The sequence below is a fragment of the Limanda limanda genome, chromosome 10, assembly GCF_963576545.1.
Source record: "Limanda limanda chromosome 10, fLimLim1.1, whole genome shotgun sequence".
Taxonomy (NCBI): Eukaryota; Metazoa; Chordata; class Actinopteri; order Pleuronectiformes; family Pleuronectidae; genus Limanda; species Limanda limanda.
Genome location: NC_083645.1, coordinates 28,937,977 through 28,956,074, shown reverse-complemented (window position 1 = coordinate 28,956,074; position 18,098 = coordinate 28,937,977). Strand labels below are relative to the sequence as shown.

Genomic DNA, 18,098 nt, shown 5'->3' with positions numbered 1-18,098 from the left:
TGAACTCTGTGGCGTCACTGACACATCATCGACCTGGAGCGTGTCGATGAAACAGAAGCAGGAAGACTTATCGTTGTTGTTGATGTCACATGATGCAGTTTGGGTTATTGCTCAACTCAGCTGTCACCTCCACAGGAAGCTCCGCCCACACACTCTGCCCCACCCGAGGACGAGAGGGCAACAACCTCTGGTGGAGGCGGAGTCTGCCACAGATGTTCCTGAGGTCAACAACCAATCACATTTCACTTCATTCTTCAGATTTTCAACTGATGAATCCGACGCATTTACGATTCATCCACGTTTTTAGTTTTCAAGTAGTTTTCACGTACTTTTACTTGAGGGTTGACTATAGTACTCTGGTAAAAATTCCTTTATTTGTAGTACTTGTACAATCTGGTATTAATATAAAAGATAATATATTATGATTACTTTTACTACTTGTGAAGATTGTGACATCAAACTTACGGCCCAGTCTCATGTAATGATTATTTATCTGTATCTATCGACCAATAAGACGTGGAGCTTTATGGCTGCAGGTCCTGTGCACAGACTCCGCCCCTCTGATGACATCACAACACTCCAGATCCAACATGGAGTCCAGGTGTGTGTCAGCAACCCGCAGGTTTCTCCAGAACAAAATCAAACTGTGAGCAATGAGTTCAGGGTGAGTTTATAAAAAACGACATCACTACGAAAAAATGCATCAGCAGGTTTAAAATCTGCAGCGCTTCGGTATAAAGTGCGTCATCGTTACGTTTTTACAGTTTCTTATTAAAATATTGTTTTCCCTGGAGTGAAACCATAGTAAACATGTTACACCTGGAAAAATAAACTTCTGGAATGTCTCTCGTTTTAATTCCCTCTGATTTTGGTCAAGCTGAACTCGTCCCCGGAGCCTGAAACACAAAACACCAGGCCACAGTTCATCACAGCTGGTCGTCACGGCAACAGGGGTGAGAGGAGAGCATTATGGGTAGTAAGGTGTTTAAAACCAGCAGGACTGAAGCAGGGGGTCATGAGTCCAGCATCACATTCTTCAAATGTGTCACCACGGGAGAGGTCGTGACCTCTTGACCCCATGACCTCAGCCTGGACGTATTTTAAACATGAGGAGAAGCTGAGACGCAGCAGAATCACAGAGCGCCCTCTGCTGGACCTCCAGATGATGACAGTGACTCAGTGTTTTTAGAGCAGAATCCAGGAAGACATCTGCTGCGTCCTTCCTCTCTTTAAAGCACGATGGTGAGAATTTATGCTCAAAGACACAGGAAATGGAATTACAAAATAAAATATAAAAAAATAAAGGATATAAAAATAAAAAACTAGAAACAGAGTCAGTGATGAAGATGATAATGAAGGGTTAGCATGCATCAGTGTTCATCCATTCATCCGTTAGCATGCATCTGTTAGCACACGTCTTTCAGCAGGCGGCGGTGACGGCGGCTGATTTGGCATTGTTGGCAGAGGGGGCGGGGTTTGGTGCGTGCAGCAGGCTGACGAACAGGAAGAGGGTGGAGGTGGGCAGGTAGACGCAGAGGAAGAGGACGACGTCCTCGCTGAGACAGAGGACGATGCTCCTCTGCTCCGTCAGCACCCAGTCCACCAGCACCCCCACCAGCAGGTAGTACACCTGGAACTCCTGAAGCTCCTCCCAGCCCCCCCCATCCCCCTCCAGCCCTACCCCCACCTCCTCTGATGAAGTCTTCTGCCTGGCCGCGCCCCCTCCACCGCCACTGTCACTCACCATGGGCTTCATCTCTGCCCCCTCAGAGACCGCCTCCTTCACCCGGCTCCGCCCCCGCTCCACCCGCTCCAACCTCCGGCTGCTCTCCACAAACTCCTGCAAAGGGGGGGGGGGGGGGTTCAGTTCAGATGATGACATGTCGGCTCATGATCAGAATGAACATGGAAAACAAAGATGGCAGATTTTTTTAAGAAACCTGGTTATTATAAATGATTCATCATAATAATATGATTGATAAGACCTCACTTCCTGTTACATCATCACGTTCTCACCATCAGAGCTTTGTCCATGAAGAACTCTTTTCCTGGAGTTCCATCGTTGTACTTGGTGTCGATGGCGAAGCAGAGGAACAGGACGTCCACCACGATCTCGAAGATGGACAGGAAGCAGTGCGCCACCAGGAAGGAGAAGAGACACACGATGACGAGAGGGAGGAGCCACTCGGCGTAATCCCTCTGGGAGTTGAGGAGGACGACGCCGGCGAATGCTGTCGATGTCACAATCAGGACCTGAGACCAGATTTATGACAGGAAGTGTCGGTGATCTCAAAGATGAACTGACAACAAACCAATCAGAGCGCTCATCTCAACCATTTATATAAAAGAGGGGCGGGTTTATGAAAGAGTAAATTCTGTCATAAACTCCAAGATGCGGCGGCTGTGAAACCAACTGCACAAATATTTTCAGTGGATGAACAAAGTCCTCACCTTCCCAAGGAAGAGCACGAAGTCTCCTATGGCGTTGATGGTGGCGACACGCAGAGCGTTCTCCACCAGGATGACGAAGGCGTCGCGAGCAGACGTGCAGAAACTGGTGCTGTTGATCGCTGTGGCTGCATATGCATTCTGGGAAATAAGAACCCTGGTGAGAGAAGTGAGAGCGTGACAGTGACACCAGACGAGCTGGTTGGTTCTTACCTGATTGAGATAGTTGAGGCACTTCTCCAAACACCACAGACAACAGATGCACGTCTTCAGCAGACAGCGAGCGCACACGTTCTCCTGAAGCGTCACAGGAAACATCAACAGTCAAAGGTCAAAGGTCAGATCAGACTGAAGGTCAGTCAGCTGTTCAGCAGTTTGCTGTAAGTAGAGTTGATTTGTACCTTTCCTTTCAGCTGGTTGTGGATGTACATGAGGATGAGTCGAGGGATCTTGACCAGCGTGATGATGAAGGATCCTTTAGCGACGGTGCCGAGGTGGAACCGGAGCAGCCGCACCACCGACGACAGGACGGGGGTCACCGGGAGGCGGTTCTTGTCCCTGAAACACAAAGCGCTTGGTTTCTCAGAACTCGTTCTCCTGCCCTGACAGACAGGTGACAGACTGGTCTTTAACCTGAGGTCACTCCCACCCCCCCGCTCCCTTCACTGCTGCTCGCCTCCGTTTCAGAACCCTAGTCCTTGGTACCGTGCTGTGACCGGACCAGGTCCAGACTACATCCAGGACCTGGTCCAACCTTTCACACCAGATGGTCCCCACCGCTCTGAATCGGCCAATCAGCTGCTCCCTCACTGGGTGGGACAGTTTCCTGTCCTGACTCCTAAACCAGCTCCACATGGACATGAGGACAGGAGGACAGGAAGTCCTCACATCGTCAGGACTGAAGACACATCTCTTCAGAAGATGATGCTTAAGTTTAGTTGCAATTATATGTAGAACTTTGTAGTTAATGTACTAAAATGATTCTTGTTATTCTGAGTTTGTTCCCTCAGCTAAATGAAATGTAATGTAATGAAGTGTGGAACGTGTATTACAGCTGTAGTAAATGTGTGTACAATCAATCAATAAATCGAATTATATTCGGTCAGTTGTGGCTGGAGCAGCCGTTCTCCAACCAGAAGGTCGGCAGTTCGATCCCCAGTCTTCCATCTGCTCTACAGATGTGTTACAGCTGTAGAGCAGCTGTAGTACAGGTGTGTTCAGGGGTAGTATACAGGTGTGTACAAGTGTAGTATACAGTTGTGTTCAGGGGTAGTACACAGGTGTGTTCAGGGGTAGTACACAGGTGTGTTCAGGGGTAGTACACAGGTGTGTTCAGGGGTAGTACACAGGTGTGTTCAGGGGTAGTATACAGGTGTGTTCAGGGGTAGTATACAGGTGTGTACAAGTGTAGTATACAGGTGTGTTCAGGGGTAGTACACATGTGTTCAGGGGTAGTATACAGGTGTGTTCAGGGGTAGTATACAGGTGTGTACAAGTGTAGTATACAGGTGTGTTCGGGGGTAGTACACAGGTGTGTTCGGGGGTAGTACACAGGTGTGTTCGGGGATAGTACACAGGTGTGTTCGGGGGTAGTACACAGGTGTGTTCAGGGGTAGTACACAGGTGTGTTCGGGGGTAGTACACAGGTGTGTTCAGGGGTAGTACACAGGTGTGTTCAGGGGTAGTACACAGGTGTGTTCAGGGGTAGTACACAGGTGTGTTCAGGGGTAGTACACAGGTGTGTTCAGGGGTAGTACACAGGTGTGTTCAGGGGTAGTACACAGGTGTGTTCAGGGGTAGTACACAGGTGTGTTCAGGGGTAGTACACAGGTGTGTTCAGGGGTAGTACACAGGTGTGTTCAGGGGTAGTATACAGGTGTGTTCAGGGGTAGTATACAGGTGTGTTCAGGGGTAGTATACAGGTGTGTTCAGGGGTAGTACACATGTGTGTTCAGGGGTAGTACACATGTGTGTTCAGGGGTAGTACACAGGTGTGTTCAGGGGTAGTACACAGGTGTGTTCAGGGGTAGTACACAGGTGTGTTCAGGGGTAGTACATGTGTGTTCAGGGGTAGTACACAGCTGTGTTCAGGGGTAGTACACATGTGTGTTCAGGGGTAGTACACATGTATTCCAGGTGGACTCACCTGGTGAAGTAGTACGTGACCACAGCTCCAGCCACAGTCATCTGCTGACAGGCCAGGATGAACTCACTGATCCAGACCAGACCCACGGCGTGGTACCAGGTAAGGTACTGAAGAGAACCGGTCAGTCTGAACTCCGTCAAACCCGTCTCCTCATTCTGGACCGGGTTTCCTGCAGAAGACCAGGACCCAGAGGGGACAGACAGTTCAGTCTGATCACCAGCAGAGGGCAGAATGTTTCTAAAATCATGGAGTTTACTGTTGTTCCCTCTCAAACAGAGAGAGTCAAGCTCAACATCAAACCTAATAAGAAGAATCTTTGTGATGTGATCTTAGCCATGTTTGCGACATGTGATGGTTCATACCAGTGGTTCCCAGGAACAGCAGGACCAGGATCCAGTAGATCCAGAAGAGCAGGAGAGCGAGGAAGGTGACGAAGGGCTGCAGGGTGAGGAGGGGGAGGTGGATGAAGACCTTTCCTGCCACGTGGAACAGAGCGATGGTCAGCGCCACTCGTTTCCTCATGAAGAGCATCAGCAGCAGCAGGATGATCTGGAACCGGATCGAGTGGAAGACAGATGTCAACAAAGACTCCCAGGGTGCACTTCACCCACAGCAGAGCAACCACAGAGCAGATGGAAGCTGAAGATGATGAGAGAAGCATCAGATCGTGGCGGTGGGACCTACGGTGAAGACAGTGGCGGCGACAGCGTAGACGAGCAGCGCCTGTCCGCTGTCTCGAGTTAGCTCCTCCTCTTCTTTCGCCTCCTTCCGCACTTTGGGCGAGGTGTCGTTCCCGTACAGTCGGTGGTCGATGTACAGCCACCAGAGGACGCTGGTTCCCGCTGACACAACACACACAACAGTGACTCAGCGTTTGTCGTCTTAAAGACACAGAACAGATTTAATACTGAATAGAGGAACATCGATGTCATGTGACCTCACCGAGCGATCCGAGGACAACCAGGAAGGTGAGGATCCAGACCAGGACGGCAGAGATGTATCTGATGATCACCATGAGGAGCATGGAGAGGACTGAAAGAGGTCAAAGGTCAGAAAAAAGGTCTCCGTGAGTCATATGCTTCTGTTTCTGAAACGCTCTCCATGACACGTGAGGTCACTTGTGTGATGTATAATACTTCACACAGAGTCTGAATTACTATGATTGAAACAGTTAATTTTTCTTCATCATCATCATCATGAATAAATACTGATTTAGTTTTGGTCTTATTGAAAACAGGGAAGAGACGACTGTCCCAATAATGAGGGAGGACATGCTGATGAATGTGTCCCGAGCGGACGTCCTCACCCAGCGCCAGCACGCACAGGCCCACGATGATCTCCTTACTCGCAGCGACGCCAGCGATCAGGCGGTGCAGGAAACTGTTGTCTCCCACAAACGTCACCACGGCCTCTGCAAACTTGGTGTAACAGGAAATATCCATCGGAGTGCAGCGGTTAAACACCGGCAACGGCTTACTGTGGAGAGAGAGGTCAGAGTTCAGAGGTCGTCTGGAAGAGATTCTTCTGTATAGAGTACTTAAAAAAAACATTAATAACACTGTGGACAATATTTAATGAAGTGTAGAGAGGTCAGCGCTGGACACACCTGGGTGGAACAGGAAGTTTGGGACACTTGGAGAACCTCTCAGGTAGACCAGGATATTTATGAGCCGCTAACTCGTAGGAACACAGCTCAGAACCTGAAACAGACACATGACACATTAGGCTCCACCCACACAGCCCATGACGTCATTTTTATTGAGCACCTCCAGAACCAATCACAAAGCTCGATCAGAGCCGAGACTGAAAGGGTTTAGAAACGTAGGGATCAAAATCATCATCCTCAGAGTTCGGACTGAATGAGTGTGACATCACTTCCTGATTATGTCATATCTCTGATGTCATCAACCAAAACCAGATAAATCAGAACTTCATGTAGAATCCGGAGGTTTCCTCCAGTGTCAGTTTCCTGTAGGTCACTGAGTTCACTGCAACCTGAAGCTGATCAGGCAGTTTAGCTGAAACAAAGCTCTCAGCTGAAGTAAACACACTGGAACAGTGGCTCCTTTCATAAACAACATGGCTTCCAGAAAGAGGTCACATGACCAAGACGTCAGTCACGTTTCAACAGTGAACTGAGTGAAAGCTGACGGACGACAAACGGAGCAGAGTGGCACCGGCAACACGACCGAAACACAGGGTGGCCATTGTTACTGTGTGTGTGTGTGTGTGTGTGTGTGTGTGTGTGTGTGTGTGTGTGTGTGTGTGTGTGTTACTCTGTGCGCGCATGTGTATCTACAGTAACCAGGGCCTGTTTTGGTTCAAGAGCATCGTTATGAGCACGTTCATGACTTGATTGAGGGTTGAGACTTGGTTTTGAGGTTAGAATTAGGTTTAGGCATTTAGTAGCGATAGTTACGGTTAGGTAAGGATCTGGCAAACGCATTTTGCCAATGAGTGTCCTCACAACTATAGAGAGACAAGTGTGTGTGTTACTGTGTGTCGGGGGGGGTTAGGGTTAGACGCGTCTTGTGGCGCCATTTGAGTCATGTGACAGTGATGACCTCACCGTTGAGCATGGCGAACATCTTCACGTCCTGGTACGTCTTCAGCTCATCGCTCGGACACAGAGACACACACACGGCCAGGGACTTGATTTTCCTCTGAACAATGTCCACGTTGCAGGGATCCAGGAAGAAGACGAACCTGCAGCAGAGAGCAAGGGGTCAGGTTAACCCTAACCCTGAAGGGCACTGGAATCACCTGTTTCACAATAAGAGCGTGAAGTCATCACTAAAGGGCACTGGAATGACCTGTTTCACAATAAGAGCGTGAAGTCATCACTAAAGGGCACTGGAATGACCCGTTTCACAATAAGAGCGTGAAGTCTTCACTGTCAGACTCAGAAAAGATTTAATAGATATTAAATGAGGACAACAATAAACATGATATCAATAAATCATTATCATCAAAACCAAAGCCCTCATCACTATTCATAAATTATGAATTCATCTACATCGATAGATTTTTATTAAAATCATCAAAAATTATCTATAATTATCGATCATTAGATCGGGACAGAGTCATAATGTCAGCGACCTTGTCTACAGACAAACTCACTTCCTGTCGGTGTGGTCGAGGCCGCTGAGCCTCACGCCTTCGATCTGCTCGTTGCGTTGACCGCAGGTGTTGCCGTAGCTGTCGTAGCCAAACACCAGGCGAGCGGCGCCGCCGGTGACGATGGTGAAACCACAGATGCTTCCCTACGTGACAGGAAACCACCAAGTGTTACTGACCTCACTGGTTTCACCACAGCAACAATCCAAACACAGGAGATCAGAAACCATCAGAGACTGTCAGCATGTTTACATCCAATCATTAATACAGTTTAATCCACTCTGCATCACAGACAGGAACCTGATCGGTAACTGACTGATCAACAACTGACTGGTCGGTAATCATCAGTACTGACCAATAACTGATAGTATTATGACATTACTACCACAGTATCATCAGTACTATGATGTTTTAATTACAGTATTACCAAAGTACTATGACATTACTATCTCAATATAATCAGTATTATGACAGCTCAGCCACATCCGGCCTCAGGCAAGATGCTGAAACCTGAACGGCCCCTAATAGTACTGTGATAATACTATAATAACAAGAGCATAGTACTGTTAATACTGTGATATTACTGTGGGAGTACACTAATGTCAAACTGTATCACAGTATCATCACAGTACTGTGCCAGTATTACCGCAATACTATAACAGTACTCCCACAGTATCATCACAGTACTATGACAATATTATCAGTGTCATCACAGTAATAGGACAACTATCTCAGTACTACAACAGTACTGACAGTACTATCCCAGCACATCAGAGTACTATGACAGTACTATCTCAGTACTACCACAGTATCATCACAGTACTGTGACGGTACTATGACAGTATTATCACAGTACTATGACAGTATTATCACAGTACTATGACAGTATTATCACAGTACTATGACGGTACTATGACAGTATTATCACATTATTATGACAGTATTATCACAGTACTATGACAGTATTATCACAGTACTATGGCAGTATTATCACAGTACTATGACAGTATTATCACAGTACTATGACAGTATTATCACAGTACTATGACAGTATTATCACAGTATTATGACAGTATTATCACAGTACTATGACAGTATTATCACAGTATTATCACAGTATTATGACAGTATTATCACAGTACTATGACAGTATTATCACAGTACTATGACAGTATTATCACAGTAGTATGACAGTATTATCACAGTACTATGACGGTATTATCACAGTATTATGACAGTATTATCAGAGTACTATGACAGTATTTTCACAGTATTATCACAGTACTATGACGGTATTATCACAGTACTATGACAGAATTATCACAGTACTATGACAGTATTATCACAGTATTATCACAGTACTATGACAGTATTATGACAGTACTATGACAGTATTATCACAGTACTATGACAGTATTATCACAGTACTATGACAGTATTATCACAGTAATATGACAGTATTATCACAGTAATATGACAGTATTATCACAGTAATATGACGGTATTATCACAGTACTATGACAGTATTATCACAGTACTATGACAGTATTATCACAGTAATATGACAGTATTATCACAGTACTATGACAGTATTATCACAGTACTATGACAGTATTATCACAGTACTATGACAGTATTATCACAGTATTATCACAGTACTATGACAGTATTATCACAGTATTATGACAGTATTATCACAGTACTATGACAGTATTATCACAGTATTATCACAGTATTATGACAGTATTATCACAGTACTATGACAGTATTATCACAGTACTATGACAGTATTATCACAGTAGTATGACAGTATTATCACAGTACTATGACGGTATTATCACAGTATTATGACAGTATTATCACAGTACTATGACAGTATTTTCACAGTATTATCACAGTACTATGACGGTATTATCACAGTACTATGACAGAATTATCACAGTACTATGACAGTATTATCACAGTATTATCACAGTACTATGACAGTATTATCACAGTACTATGACAGTATTATCACAGTACTATGACAGTATTATCACAGTAATATGACAGTATTATCACAGTAATATGACGGTATTATCACAGTACTATGACAGTATTATCACAGTACTATGACAGTATTATCACAGTAATATGACAGTATTATCACAGTACTATGACAGTATTATCACAGTACTATGACGGTATTATCACAGTATTATCACAGTATTATCACAGAACTATGACAGTATTATCACAGTATTATCACAGTACTATGACAGTATTATCACAGTATTATGACAGTATTATCACAGTACTATCACAGTATTATCACAGTACTATGACAGTATTATCACAGTATTATCACAGTACTATGACAGTATTATCACAGTACTATGACAGTATTATCACAGTACTATGACAGTATTATCACAGTATTATCACAGTATTATCACAGTACTATGACGGTATTATCACAGTATTATGACAGTATTATCACAGTACTATGACAGTATTTTCACAGTACTATGTTGGTATTATCACAGTACAATGACGGTATTATCACAGTACTATGACAGTATTATCACAGTATTATCACAGTACTATGACAGTATTATCACAGTACTATGACAGTATTATCACAGTACTATGACAGTATTATCACAGTAATATGACGGTATTATCACAGTACTATGACAGTATTATAACAGTAATATGACAGTATTATCACAGTACTATGACGGTATTATCACAGTATTATGACAGTATTATCACAGTACTATGACAGTATTATCACAGTATTATCACAGTACTATGACAGTATTATCACAGTATTATGACAGTATTATCACAGTACTATGACGGTATTATGACAGTATTACCACAGTACTATGACAGTATTATCACAGTATTATCACAGTATTATCACAGTACTATGACAGTATTATCACAGTAATATGACAGTATTATCACAGTAATATGACGGTATTATCACAGTACTATGACAGTATTATCACAGTAATATGACAGTATTATCACAGTAATATGACAGTATTATCACAGTACTATGACGGTATTATCACAGTATTATGACAGTATTATCACAGTACTATGACAGTATTATCACAGTATTATCACAGTACTATGACAGTATTATCACAGTATTATGACAGTATTATCACAGTACTATGACGGTATTATGACAGTATTACCACAGTACTATGACAGTATTATCACAGTACTATGACAGTATTATCACAGTATTATGACAGTATTATCACAGTATTATGACAGTATTATCACAGTACTATGACAGTATTATCACAGTACTATGACAGTATTATGACAGTATTATGACAGTATTATCACAGTACTATGACGGTATAATCACAGTAATATGACAGTATTATCACAGTACTATGACGGTACTATGCCACTCCTCGGCAGTAGGACGGGGGGGGGCTGCTGGTTACCATGCCGACACAGAAGACGGTGAACAGGAGGAACCAGGGCAGGTCGGTGCAGCTCCGGTCCTCCAGCGGTCTCCACTCTCTCTTTGTCCGCTGAAACAAACACAAACACGGTCACACGGTCACTGAGCCGGGCCCTGCCGGACCAGACCGGGCCGAGCCGGTCTACACCCGCACCCCCTCGGCCCCGTTAGTTCGGTTCGGAACGGCACTGAACGGTTTGTTTACGGGGAGCCGACATGGCGGCCCCGGTTCCAGGCCCCGGTTCCAGGCCCCGGAGACCCGCTGTCCCCGGGAGCAGCTAATTGGATTACGGCTCTAATCCCGGCTCGGCTCGGCTCTCCCGTTCCAGCACTAACCCTCCCCCCGGGGATCTGCTGACGGGCCCCGGGCAGGAGAACCGGGCCGGGCAGGAGAACCGGGCCGGGCCGTGCTTACCTCCGCGCTCCCGCAGCATCCCATCGCAGCCCGGGTGGAGCCCGGAGCCTCCCGGAGCTTCAGCTCAGCAGCAGCGGGGACAGCAGCGCTTCAGGCCGGGGAGGACACGGACAGCCCCCGGAGGCCCGGAGCGGAGACCCGGATGGAGACCCGGAGCGGAGAGGGGCCCGGCGGTCAGACGAAGCGCCCCGGCCCGCGGAGCAGGAGCCTGTCGGTGCCTCCTGGAACCGGAGCGGGACGAACGGGGATCGGTGTTCCCGGTGAGTCAGGTGCAGCGGCCATTCATCTCATTGCGCACGCGCAGTCCGTGCAGCCGCATTACCGGAAGTGACCACTGCGTTGTCACCGTTCACAAGTGGCGCCGTTTCTCACTTTGTGTCGGGACTTTTATTTTGTACTTTTCTACTTCCGGTCAGTCAATAAATTACTTTTACTTTGACAGTCAACAACGCCTCTTCCTTCTTATGTTTCTGAGTCTTTATCAGACAGGAAACACACACACACAGTACACACACACACAGTACACACACACACAGTACACACACACACAGTACACACACACAGTACACGCACACAGTGCACACACACACACAGTACACGCACACACACACAGTACACACACACAGTGCACACGCACGGTACACGCACGCACACAGTACACACAGTGGACACACACACAGTGCACGCACACACGGTACACGCACGCACGCACGCACGCACACACACACACACACACACACAGTACACGCACGGTACACGCACACACACAGTGGACACACAGTACACAAACACGGTACACGCACACACACAGTGAACACACAGTACACACACACGGTACACGCACACACACACAGTACACACAGTGGACACGCACACAGTGCACACAGTGCACGCACACAGTGCACGCACACACACACAGTACACACACACAGTACACACACACAGTACACACACACAGTACACACACACAGTACACGCACGTCTCTGTAGTTTTACAGATACCTTCACTAGCTCCTGACATAAACCGGATTCTAACCCAACCCCAGGTCTGACCCTTCGACCAGCCCAGTGACCTTGTGACCAGACAAAATGTCCTCACGATGGTATTGAACCAAAGTGTCAGTGGAACCGAACCCTGACCCGGTGCTGATGCATCCTGAGTCGAACCATGATCAGTGTGGCCCGATGGTCAGCACCTACTTCCTGGTTCCCTCCAGGTCGACCTCATGGACCTGGAGTCTCACAAAGACACAAACTCACTTTACCTGTCTCCTGAGGCGAATCTGCTGCTGAGAGCTGTAGGACCAACTCTGTGGGTTCATGTTGGACGGTCCAGAGGGTGTTGGACGGTCCTGGGGGGATGAGGAGGCTCCTGAAGGGTGTTGGACGGTCCTGGGGGGATGAGGAGGCTCCTGAAGGGTGTTGGTAGGTCCCGGGGGGATGAGGAGGCTCCTGAAGGGTGTAGGACGGTCCTGGGGGGATGAGGAGGCTCCTGAAGGGTGTTGGACGGTCCTGGGGGGATGAGGAGGCTCCTGAAGGGTGTTGGACGGTCCTGGGGGGATGAGGAGGCTCCTGAAGGGTGTTGGACGGTCCTGGGGGGATGAGGAGGCTCCTGAAGGGTGTTGGTAGGTCCAGAGGGGATGAGGAGGCTCCTGAAGGGTGTTGGTAGGTCCTGGGGGGATGAGGAGGCTCCTGAAGGGTGTTGGTAGGTCCCGGGGGGATGAGGAGGCTCCTGAAGGGTGTTGGTAGGTCCCGGGGGGATGAGGAGGCTCCTGAAGGGTGTTGGACGGTCCTGGGGGGATGAGGAGGCTCCTGAAGGGTGTTGGACGGTCCTGGGGGGATGAGGAGGCTCCTGAAGGGTGTTGGACGGTCCCGGGGGGATGAGGAGGCTCCTGAAGGGTGTTGGTAGGTCCAGAGGGGATGAGGAGGCTCTTGAAGGGTGTTGGTAGGTCCCGGGGGGATGAGGAGGCTCCTGAAGGGTGTTGGTAGGTCCTGGGGGGATGAGGAGGCTCCTGAAGGGTGTTGGACGGTCCCGTGGGGATGAGGAGGCCCCTGAAGGGTGTTGGTAGGTCCTGGGGGGACGAGGAGGCTCCTGAAGGGTGTTGGTAGGTCCTGGGGGGACGAGGAGGCTCCTGAAGGGTGTTGGTAGGTCCAGAGGGGATGAGGAAGCTCCTGAAGGGTGTTGGTAGGTCCTGGGGGGACGAGGAGGCTCCTGAAGGGTGTTGGTAGGTCCTGGGGGGACGAGGAGGCTCCTGAAGGGTGTTGGACGGTCTTGAAGAGATTTGAAGGTTCGTTAAGGGTGTTTTGGAGGGCCCCAAGGGATTTAGAGGGTCCTGAAGGGTGATAGAGGGCCCTGGTCCCGAAGGGACTTGGAGTCCTGAAGGTCCTGGGGGGGGTGTAGCGAGTCCTGAAGGTCCGGGTGTTCTTGTCAGATTGAGGACAGCAGCAGCGTCGTGGGTCTGATCAGCTGCAGACAGAACAGAGATCTTTTGTCCTATTGTTTATTGTTGTACCAGGCTGTGTGCGTGTGTGTGTGTGTGTGTGTGTGTGTGTGTGTGTGTGTGTGTGTGCAAGTGTGTCTGCGTGTGTGAGTTAAACCATTATTTAGACCAGTAGTTATGTGTATAACCTTTGATCCGGTTTTTCATTTACATTTCAAACTCTTTCTTCAATTTAAAAAAAACAAAACATTGAGTCAGACTTAGCGTCTCCATGGTAACGTTTCACACATTAGAGACACAGTAGATTTGTTTCATTTTATTTTTTTCAGGGTCAGTAACAGTTCCCGCCCCCCCTCCCCCATCAGCCTCTGCTGTTACTTGAAGTAAACATGAACCATGTGACCACGAGCTCAGTGCAAAGTGCTGAAGACTGAATGATTCAGTGTCGCCTCCTGCTGGTCAAAAGGAAACATGCAGGATCAGTGATCTGTGATCCATACAGATCGAGAAATACTGATTGATCCTGTGAGGAGCTGATGAACAAATCTGCCCGTTTATCATCATTTCTTAAAAAACTACAAAATCAATCAACTCTTCCTCTCGTCTGTGTCAAGCTCTGATTGGCTATTAAACACGACAGGAAGCAGTAATGCCACTTGGACTAATAAAACATCAAATTACAGCTACACTTATAAATAAAAGTCTGTCAGTTAAACTGGAATCAAACATGTTTTTTAAAATGTGATTTTTGCAGTCGAGCCCTCGGCCGTTTGAAATGATTTGGATTCTTCATCGTTAGTTGAGGATAAAAAACGACCTGATGAGGTCGTTGAGCGTCTGAGCTGGAACACGTCGGAGGTTAATAACAGTCTGGTCGATGGCTGGCGAGCAGCACAGCGCCTCCACAGGACATTATTTGCATTGACTGGCATGAGGCAGCAGTGACTTGGCCCACTACAACTCAGTGTGACATCACCACAGGTGAGGGGGGGGGGGGGGGGGTTGAGTCCAGGCTGGAGCTCCAGCCTCCTGACATCACACGGTCACATGACACTCTCTCTCAGAGCATCGCAGCCCTCTGCTGCTCCGGGGGCGGGGCTTAGCGTCGGGACCTCGATGGACACGTCTTTCCGTCTCACGGAGTCTTTGCAGTGATAGTCGTCGCTCTGGTCCTTCGCAAAGTTCACAAACACCTGCAACGACAAACCGGAACTTCCATTATTCCCAGTACCTCCATGCCCCCCCCCCCCATCCTCATTTAGAGGACAACTAGCCCCGCCCACACTAGGGAGTAAAATCCTGTTAGAACGGGACATGTCTGAGGAGCGGCTCCGCCCCTTCAGGACGCGTTACCTGGTCCAGCGTGGTCTGAGTCACGGAGTAGTCCTCGATCCGCAGCGTCTCTTTGTTCTTGGCGAGGATGGAGAAGATGTGGGCGAGCGAGGTGAGCGAGGACGGCAGCTGGTACTGCAGCATGTTGCGATGCTTCTCCTTCAGCGTGCTGCCGCTCAGCTCGCTCTCGATGAACTTCATGACCGGCAGCAGGTCGGGGGCGGGCCCGGCCACCCGCAGGATGATGGTGTAGCCGTCACCGAACCTGCACGACAAATCAACCACGACAATGAGTTGCTGTCTGACACGCTGCCCCCCCCCCCCAGGGGCGCTCTCAAAAAACACATTTTCTGAATTTTATTTCAATATGTTTTATTTTGAGATTCAGAGTGAAGGTGCAGGATGTGTCTCACCGGTTCTTCAGGTGCTGGACGCTGCCGAGACACCGGAACCTGCCGTTCACCATGATGGCCATCCTGGTGCACAGAGCCTCACACTCCTCCATGCTGAGCACACACACACACAGTTAGTACACACAGACACAATCTGGAGACACAACATCACACACCTGTCCTGTGAGAGTCAGGACACTGAGGTCACATGACCCGTGTGTGTGTGTGTGTGTGTGTGTGTCTGTGTCTGTGTCTGTGTGTGTGTGTGTGTGTGTGTCTGTGTGTGTGTGTGTGTGTCTGTGTCTGTGTGTGTGTGTGTGTGTGTGTGTCTGTGTGTCTGTGTGTCTGTGTCTGTGTGTGTGTGTGTGTGTGTGTGTCTGTGTGTGTGTGTGTGTGTTACCTGTGTGAGGTGAGGACCACGGAGCGTCCCTCCTTGATGACGCTGTGGATGCAGTTCCACAGCGCCCGGCGAGCCTTGGGGTCCATGCCGGTTGTGGGCTCGTCCTGTGACCAGGAGGACGGCGAGGTTGAGGTCGGCCCAAAGATGGAGGAGGAAACACAAGGAGAAGGTGAGGAGGAGGGGGAGGAGCATGGTCTCACCTCCACCTGTCTGACTCTTCCTCTTGAATCCACCCGTACGTCCCACGTCTTCTTCCCTCGTCAGTAAATGTAGCAGCTGCTGTTTTTAAGCTCCAGTGTGATAGAACCCCCCCCCCCCTCCAAATCCTGCTGAGCTGCTCTGTGATTGGCTGAGAGCGCTCTGCTGCTGTTGTGTAACTGTTAACTCGCGGCTGCACTGTAAAAACATTGAGCTTCAGAAATGGTCGAGGTCAACCTGTGGTTTGTTTCTGGAGCTTTCAGCCAAACATGCAACTACAACATCTCCATGACAACCAAACATTGATGAAGTGAATCTGAAACAATCAGTGAGTGAGTTGTTGTCACCAGGAAGACGACGGGCGGCGCTCCGATCAGAGACATGGCGGTGGACAGCTTCCTCATGTTCCCTCCGCTGTAACTTCCTGCTGCTTTGTCAGCGTATTTCAGAAGACCCAACTTCCTGATCCCCCAGTCCGCCACCTGCCAATCACACAAGCATCATCAGCATCAGGAGTTTACAGTGTCACCGTTACATTGTGCAGTGTCAAGTTTAAAGTGTAAAGTTAAAGGTGACGGTTTATAGTTTACAGAGTGAAGGCGATAGAATGTTTGATCAGACTCACGTCACAGACTTCCTCCTCGGGGACGCCTCTCAGGACGGCGTACAGCTCCAGGTGTTCTCTTCCTGTCAGCAGCTCGTTGATGGCGTCAAACTGAGGACAGTACCCGATGTTCTGATGGACCTCATCGATCTCCCTCAGGATACTGAAGACAGGTCACAGAGGTCACAGAGAGGTCACAGAGAGGTCACAGTCAGGTCACACTCAGGTCACAGTCAGGTCACAGAGAGGTCACACACAGGTCACAGTCAGGTCACACACAGGTCACAGTCAGGTCACACACAGGTCACAGACAAGTTACACACAGGTCACACACAGGTTACAGTCAGGTCACACACAGGTCACACACAGGTCACACACAGGTCACACACAGGTTACAGTCAGGTCACACACAGGTCACAGTCAGGTCACAGTCAGGTCACACACAGGTCACACACAGGTCACACACAGGTCACACACAGGTCACAGTCAGGTCACAGTCAGGTCACACACAGGTCACACACAGGTCACACACAGGTCACACACAGGTCACAGTCAGGTGACACACAGGTCACACACAGGTCACACACAGGTCACACACAGGTCACAGACAAGTTACACACAGGTCACACACAGGTTACAGTCAGGTCACACACAGGTCACAGTCAGGTCACACTCAGGTCACAGTCAGGTCACAGAGAGGTCACAGAGAGGTCACAGACAGGTCACACACAGGTCACACACAGGTCACAGACAGGTCACACACAGGTCACACACAGGTCACACACAGGTTACAGTCAGGTCACACACAGGTCACAGTCAGGTCACACACAGGTCACACACAGGTCACAGTCAGGTCACAGTCAGGTCACACACAGGTCACACACAGGTCACAGACAGGTCACACACAGGTCACACACAGGTCACACACAGGTCACACACAGGTCACACACAGGTTACAGACAGGTCACACACAGGTCACAGACAGGTCACACACAGGTCACACACAGGTCACACACAGGTCACACACAGGTCACACACAGGTCACAGTCAGGTCACACACGGGTCACACACGGGTCACACACAGGTCACAGTCAGGTCACACACAGGTCACACACAGGTCACACACAGGTCAC

General features: G+C 48.4%; 2 protein-coding genes across 2 annotated transcripts in view; both read right to left on the bottom strand.

Annotated features, from left to right (window-relative positions):
- Positions 1-455: 455 nt before the first annotated feature.
- Positions 456-11,747, bottom strand: slc44a1b (solute carrier family 44 member 1b). The gene is made up of 16 exons (XM_061079690.1): positions 11,599-11,747; positions 11,164-11,253; positions 7,715-7,857; positions 7,164-7,300; positions 6,201-6,294; positions 5,901-6,070; positions 5,537-5,626; positions 5,279-5,436; positions 4,957-5,143; positions 4,595-4,763; positions 2,850-3,006; positions 2,662-2,745; positions 2,452-2,589; positions 2,017-2,253; positions 1,745-1,840; positions 456-896 (listed from the first exon to the last, which is right to left on the bottom strand). Exons 1-16 carry the CDS (start codon positions 11,620-11,622, stop codon positions 873-875), a joined length of 1,998 nt encoding a protein of 665 aa, XP_060935673.1. The 5' UTR covers positions 11,623-11,747; the 3' UTR covers positions 456-872.
- A 3,304-nt stretch (positions 11,748-15,051) lies between these two features.
- Positions 15,052-18,098, bottom strand: part of abca1b (ATP-binding cassette, sub-family A (ABC1), member 1B) — a 36,479-nt gene continuing 33,432 nt past the window's right edge. Inside the window, exons 44-49 of the mRNA XM_061079313.1 lie at positions 16,987-17,128; positions 16,709-16,843; positions 16,164-16,267; positions 15,785-15,877; positions 15,393-15,636; positions 15,052-15,232 (exon numbers count right to left, since the gene is read on the bottom strand). Of these exons, the coding sequence (XP_060935296.1) occupies positions 15,083-15,232; positions 15,393-15,636; positions 15,785-15,877; positions 16,164-16,267; positions 16,709-16,843; positions 16,987-17,128 (868 nt within the window). The 3' untranslated portion in view covers positions 15,052-15,082. The remainder of the gene's footprint in view (positions 15,233-15,392; positions 15,637-15,784; positions 15,878-16,163; positions 16,268-16,708; positions 16,844-16,986; positions 17,129-18,098) is intronic.